Below are 7,136 nucleotides of genomic sequence, written 5' to 3' on the forward strand. Positions count from 1 at the left end.
TATATGCCTTCCCCTACCATCTTGTCCCCATGTTACAGTGGGAGAGGCCCCCCCCCCCAACTCCCCCTGCAGGCCCAGGGAGTCCCACCTCACAGGCTTGCTTCTCCATCTGTGTCACAGCCTTCAAGGCAGCGGTCCTGATCCAGAGATGGTACCGGCGCTACATGGCTCGCCTGGAGATGAGGCGGCACTGCACCTGGAGCATCTTCCAGTCTATAGAGTATGCTGGGCAGCAAGACCAGGTCAAGGTGCGATGGGATGTGGGATGGGGCCACCTCCAGCTCTGCCTTCCAGGCCCCACACAGCAAGGCCCAGGTGCCTAGAAGGTGCAGCTGATCTGGACCACTCCTGGGTTCTCTTTCTATCTCTAAAGCCACGTCTTCTTGGGTTTTTCTGCAGCTCCACAATTTCTTCAGCTACCTTGTGGATCACTTCACCCCCAACAGTCACAACGAGAGTGAGTATGAACGGCCACATGGCCGGTCCTCCTGTCTCAGGGTCAAAGACATCGGGGTGAGGTGTGGGATGCACAGGGAGGGGAAATGTGAATCTGGTGACAGCCAGGGAATGAGCGAGGAGGCTGACAAATATAAATGGTTCTCCTAGAAGCACACCTGGAGACAAAAGTTTGGGTGCAAGGAGTTTATTTGGTAAATACAGGAAACACTGGGAGGTGGGGAGGGAGTGGGGAAGGGACTCAGGAAAGGGGAGGCAGGCAAAAAAGGGTGGGTTACTAAACCTGCAGTGTACCTGGGAAATAGTGCAAAATGCAGCCTGGGAAGTATCCCGTCTGAAGGCAGAGGGAACTGGAGTCTCAGCGCCCGAGAGTCATTGGTAGAAGGCTGCTGGGAGGGGCGGACGGGAAGGGTTGTTCACGCAGGTCTGGCCTGCCATGCAGGGCTCTCTGCAGATCCAGGGACAAAGCCCTCAGGCAGAGATGCAGGGGCAGCATTTGGAAATGAATTGCCTGAAAGTCTGAGGCATCTGCCACACTCACTAAGTACACCAGAAATGCCCGTGAACTTTTTTTCCACCGCAGTTTTCGCTTTCCTCCTGCTTACCAACCTAGGCCTGTAAATTTCTGTACTTTCTAAGGCAATCTTTTAAAATAAAAGTAGAATGGAGGGCTTCCCTGGTGGCGCAGTGATTGAGAGTCCGCCTGCCGATGCAGCGGACACGGGTTCGTGCCCCGGTCCGGGAAGGTCCCACATGCCGCGGAGCGGCTGGGCCCGTGAGCCGTGGCCGCTGAGCCTGCGCGTCCGGAGCCTGTGCTCCGCAACGGGAGAGGCCGCAACCGTGAGAGGCCCGCGTACCGCAAAAAAAAAAAAAAAAAAGTAGAATGGAATTGACGTAATAACATAACCTTTCTCCCGCCCATCCTAATTTGTCATCACTTTGCCCTTTACTTTCTCCTCTCTTGTGTTGGAGCGGAAGCCAGACTGGCCAGGACCCACTTCAAGTATGGTCCAGGGAATGAATTCTATATTGCCCGTGCCTGCAGGTCTGATCATAAGCCGGCCCACCCTTTCTGTCCTGACTAGGGGACTTCCTGAACCGCATGTTCACTGAAGAGAGATCCCCCCAGGACTCCGAGATGGAGAATTGCAGGGACTATGAATCCATCGAGGTACCGGACAGTTACACGGGGCCACGCCTCTCCTTCCCGCTCCTTCCCGACCATGCAACTGCTCTGGTGGAAGCTTTCAGAGTGAAACAAGTAAGCTCCCCCCGGGGGACCTGGGTCACCACCAGTTCCACGGAATGTGTAGTAGAGCAGACACAGTGCAGAAGGAATGGCCCTGGATTTAGGGTGTTTGTGTCAGGGATCCGTGCCCTTTTCTTAGCCAGGACCTTGTGATTGATCAGCCAGTTTTTATGTATTGAAAATCCCTCCTCCCCATCATGTAATCTCTGTGTTCATTCATCCCACAGATGATTACTGAGCGCTGCTGTGTGCAGCTACTCTTCTAGGCACTGAACAGTGAACAAGACAGACACAAATCTCTGCCCTCATGGGGCTGAGATTTTTAGTGGGGAGACAGATAATAAAAACTAACAAATGAGTAATATTTATATATTAATATATTAGGTGACAGAGCTATGTCAAAGCATAAACTAAGTTCTAGATGGGAGAGATGGCAGTTTTACAGAGTGGTCTGGGAAGGTGTCACTGAAAAGGTGATTTCTGAGCAAAGGTCAAAGGTGGGGAGAGAGGGTGCTATGTGGACGTCTGGGGAATGCGTTCTAGGCAGAGGGGACAAATGGAAAGGCCCTGAGGCAGGACCTTGCCTGGACTGCTCGGGGACATCAGGAAGGCCATTGTGGCTGGAGAGGAGGGAACCAGGGAACAACCATTAGAAGATGGAGACAGAGAGGTGAGTAGGTGAAAGAGATGGGGAGACAGTGAGCGCAGAAATGATATAATCCAGCTTTCCCTTTAATATAATCATGCTGTTTGCCGAATAGAGTACTGGGAGCAAGGGCTGAAGCAGGGAGGCCAGTCAAGAGACTACTGCAATAGTCTAGGCGAAAGTTGATGGTGGCTTGAAACCCTGGTGGTAGAGGTGGAACTGTTGAGACGTGGTCAGATTCTGGCTCTTATGACAGATTCCAATCCTTCCCCTTTTTCATATGAAGATAATTCATTGCAGGAGGAGCTGGGATGATTTTCCCAGTAATGTCAGGATCACCGATACCATCGATATACATGCACTTATTCATACTTTGCCGAGACGATCATGTGTTTCTCCCACGCTCAAGGCAAGCAGGGATTACATAGAGTACGTAGGAAAGAGGACATCAGTTCAGTATTTGGGGGATGATGCAAAGCACAAACGAGGGCACAGATGGGTGAGAAAGAAAGGGTCTGTGCATAGGGAGGGTCCCAGGAGCAGTTTACTGGGGTCACTTTTGTGGTCTTGGGGTCATTAAGCAGTAAAGGTGAGGCCCATCTTCCCTCACAAGTATGTGTTGTTTTGTCCCATCCCTCCTCTTCCTCCTAGTAGAGGCTCCATGCTCGCTATGTCTTGAATCTTTTGTACGAAGCCAGGAAACATCTGGTACAACTGCCAAACATCAACCGGGTCTCCACTTGTTACAGCGAGGAAATCACAGTATGTGGTAAGAGCCAGTCAGAAACGGCTTTTCACGAACCAGAAAACTCTGCCTGTCATCAGGGAGGGGCAGGAGGGCTGGAGGGGACCCGATGGCCACTTGGGCAGGCCGGGTTCACGCCTTCACAGTGATTACATTGACATATTTACTCCACAGTTATTTAAGGTAGGGGTGGTGCCATGAAGGAGAACTGTGGGGTGAGAGGGCCCAGCCTCTGCTTTGTTTTTCCCAGAGATTCAGATTTGGCCCCAAATTCATCCTCTCCATTCAGAACAAAATCCTAGCAAATAACCAGACTTTCCCTTGTTGGAAGACGGTTTACTTACTTACTGGACTTGAAAAGGCCTAAATGCCCAGCAAATGATTCCTTCCAGCCACGTTTATTCTTCTTCCAGAGACAAATCCTATTGCTGACAACCCTCTCCACCTCCTTATGTTTTCAGTGATGTCTTAGTAACCATTATAGACTGATGCCCCGCACTTGAACTTAGGGGAGACGGTGATACACCAGGTGATTGTAAACTGGCGGCCTGCAGTGTGTCTTGTCTGCCTCAGAATGTTCTTAAATTTCTAACATTAGTCTCCAACGTTTGAAAATTGGAGGATTTCATATTAAAATCCAGATTTCCAACTTCTTAAAATCTTGTAACACTGACCCGGGAGTAGCAGCTTCTTGCTTTTAGGTGGGGCAAAAATCTCTCTAGTTCTCATCCAGGTTTTCAACCCTGCACTATTCTGTCCCATTTTTGCTTCAGTGAAAATGTAAGTCATTTACTGTTCATGGTAATCGCACAGGAGAAATATCGTGCTTTCTGCTTTCAATATTAACTGTCCCTGCAACAAGGGAAGTTAATATTTATCCCTGTCTTATATATGGAAAAATGAGTAAGCATAAGTTTCTTTGTCAGGTGCTCCTGGGTATTTTCCTTTTATGTAAATTGAGATATAACTGGCATAATACTGTATTAGTTGTAGGTATACAGCGGGTATTTTCCTTTTTATAACAAAAAATCAGAGACAACGGTGAAGACCAATCAAAACTGACGTTTTTCTGTCTTTGTTAGGAGATTTACACGGCCAGTTGGATGACTTAATATGTATATTTTATAAGGTATGAACGCTCAAATTATGTTCCTGTCTTGCTCTGAGGTTTAATTTAGAAGTTCAAATACAGTCTCCATTAAAGAAATGCTTAAGTCATTACTTGGATTTTAAAATACTTTAGAATAATATTTGCTACTATGTAGCAAATGTGTAATGTAAAAGTCATCACTGTACTATATTCTAGTGTAGTTTTGTAAACTGTTTAAAAAATACAAAATCTAAGGTTAATAAAGAGAAAGAATCATTATCTGGAAAAAAGAAAATCAATTACTAAATAGAGAAATTGTTTATTATCAAAGCAACCAAAAGCTATTTTCATATCTATTTTTAGTTATCAAATACAGAGCATATAACAAGCTATATAAACATTCTATTAATGTAATTAACACAAAGCAGTTTCTGATGTATTGTCTTGTTAAATCCTGAGAAATCTATGGCAGCTATTGTTATTATTGCTAGTTAAGGACAGAGTGGCCAGAACTTAAAACGGGGCTTGGAATTACAAGTTCAGTGCCCTTTGCACAGACCACCTGGCAGCAGTGTGGCGTTGGATAACGCATTTATTTCGATGAGCACGTCATAACCTCAGCCTGGCTAGAAAGGAGATATGAGACTAATACAAAATATTTCCAATATTCCCATCTTTTACTGACATTTCATGTTTGGAAGAGAGCCAGACAGCACAGAATTGGCCTTCAGGCCTGATATGACTGTCAAATGCACACTGGCTTGACCCAATTTCCTATTCCCTTCCCTCCACTGCCTCGTCTTGGACTTCTCTCCTTATTGGGAAGAACGGCCTCCCGTCACCAGAGCGGGCCTATGTGTTCAACGGCGACTTTGTGGATCGAGGGAAGGATTCAGTAGAGATCCTGATGGTTCTTTTTGCCTTCATGTTGGTTTACCCAAAAGAGTTCCATCTCAACCGAGGAAACCATGAGGACCATATGGTGAACTTACGGTACAAAGCGAAACATGACTGGGGATTTGATCCTTACTTGTTGTGATTGTAAAGTTATTTTGCCAGAGGTTCTTATTTGTTAGATGCCTTTTTAAAGTAGTCTTCCAATTTTCTAAAGTGGAATACACAATATATACCATTTTAAAAGATTTTTTTTTTAAATTTATACAATATCCTACTGTTCTGATAAAACCATTACATTTGTTTTCACATAGCCGTACACTTTATCATATAAACAATAAGGGTTCACTATAGAAAAAGTAGAAAATATAGATAAGCAAAAGAAAATTAAAATATCCCACATCTCTTGGGCTTCCCTGGTGGCGCAGTGGTTGGGAGTCCGCCTGCCAATGCAGGGGACACGGGTTCGTGCCCCAGTCCGGGAGGATCCCACATGCCGCGGAGCGGCTGGGCCCGTGGGCCATGGCCGCTGAGCCTGCGCATCCGGAGCCTGTGCTCGGCAACGGGAGATGCCACAACAGTGAGAGGCCCGTGTACCGCAAAAAAAAAAACAACAACAACAAAAAAATATCCCACATCTCTACCCACAGATAATGGTATGATTTTAAACATTTTGGCAATTACTTCTCAGTGTCTTTTCCATATATTTAAGTAGATGCATCTAGAGCATGCATTTTTATAAAGATGCAAGCATGCTATAACTGATATCACTAAATCTAAAATCTGTTTCTGCTTCTAACTCTAGATATGGTTTCACAAAGGAAGTGATGCATAAATATAAGGTACGCTGCCTTTAAAAGCAAAAGCTTCTCTTAGTTCAGATAAGTTGAGTAAATTATTTGAAACTTAATATCATATTTATGTCATTTTTTTAGACACATGGCAAGAAAATACTAAAACTACTGCAAGATGTGTTCTGCTGGCTTCCGCTGGCCACTCTGGTTGATGAGAAAGTCCTGATTCTTCATGGTGGAGTGTCAGACATGACTGACTTGGAGTTCTTGGCTAACCTAGACAGGCACAAGGTACTGACTGAGTGCTAAAATAATGCAGATTTCACTGTAATGCCAGGTGTCACTGCCAACATAAAACAGATGTCATCTTGACTCCATGCTGACTCCAGCTGACTAATAAATCCATTAAATCTTTGAACGGAGGATTGGGAATCCACAGCTGGTGCAAGCGTGCTGTGATCAATTAATGTTTGCCGTGGACCTGACAGTAGGGTGTGGCAGCTAGTGCCATCTGTTTGCCATTCCTGATCTAGGTAATTCTAATCACTACCCCTCAATCACTGCCACCTGATGTGCCTCCATTTCCTAAATAATTCAGATCATCTTCAGTTAAACTCAAAGGTATATTCAGGGCCTACTACATGCAGGGAGGATGCTATTGGCAGATACGAAGATGAAGATCAATTGCAGTTAAACTCAACAACGATGTTTTAATTGCTTACTCCATGCAAGGGAAGTGCTAGCAGAAATACAGAAATAACCAGAGATGGTACTTGCCTTAAAGGAACTTACAATAACCAGCAGGGGGAGGGTGAGAATGAAAGACAGAGTACATTATACTGCAATACGAATAGGTCTCGATTTTCTGTTTCATTTTGGAAGTGGAAAACTAGAAAGCAAAGATTCTAGGGAGTTCCCTAGTGGTCTAGTGGTTAGGATTCGGTGCTTTCACTGCTATGGCCCGGGTTCAATCCCTGGTCTGGGGACTGAGATCCCGCAAGCTGCACAGCGTGGCCAAAAAAAAGCAAAGATTCTGTTTCCTTTTAATCATAGACTCTTACACTTGAATGGTATCTTCCTATAGCCTCTCTCCTCCACTGCCCATCCACACAGGAATCCCAGCTATGGCATCCTTGACAACAGTAGCCTGAGCAGTTCCAAAGGCAGAGAAGTCATTACACACAAGCCAGTCTACGTTGGGCAACTCTAATTGGTATAAAAGTCTATTTTATGAGACATAAATGAAAGAGAGTTTCATTTAT

At 45.4% G+C, this 7,136-nt stretch overlaps 1 protein-coding gene across 1 annotated transcript in view; it reads left to right on the forward strand.

Annotated features, from left to right (window-relative positions):
- PPEF2 (protein phosphatase with EF-hand domain 2) overlaps positions 1–7,136 on the forward strand; it is a 76,907-nt gene that overhangs the window by 4,686 nt on the left and 65,085 nt on the right. The window contains 8 exon segments of the mRNA XM_007455442.1: positions 121–248; positions 400–457; positions 1,542–1,717; positions 3,006–3,120; positions 4,179–4,225; positions 5,013–5,179; positions 5,886–5,922; positions 6,016–6,165. Of these exon segments, the coding sequence (XP_007455504.1) occupies positions 121–248; positions 400–457; positions 1,542–1,717; positions 3,006–3,120; positions 4,179–4,225; positions 5,013–5,179; positions 5,886–5,922; positions 6,016–6,165 (878 nt within the window).

Source organism: Lipotes vexillifer, unplaced genomic scaffold (genome assembly GCF_000442215.2).
Source record: "Lipotes vexillifer unplaced genomic scaffold, Lipotes_vexillifer_v1.1 scaffold749, whole genome shotgun sequence".
In the NCBI taxonomy this organism is placed as follows: Eukaryota; Metazoa; Chordata; class Mammalia; order Artiodactyla; family Lipotidae; genus Lipotes; species Lipotes vexillifer.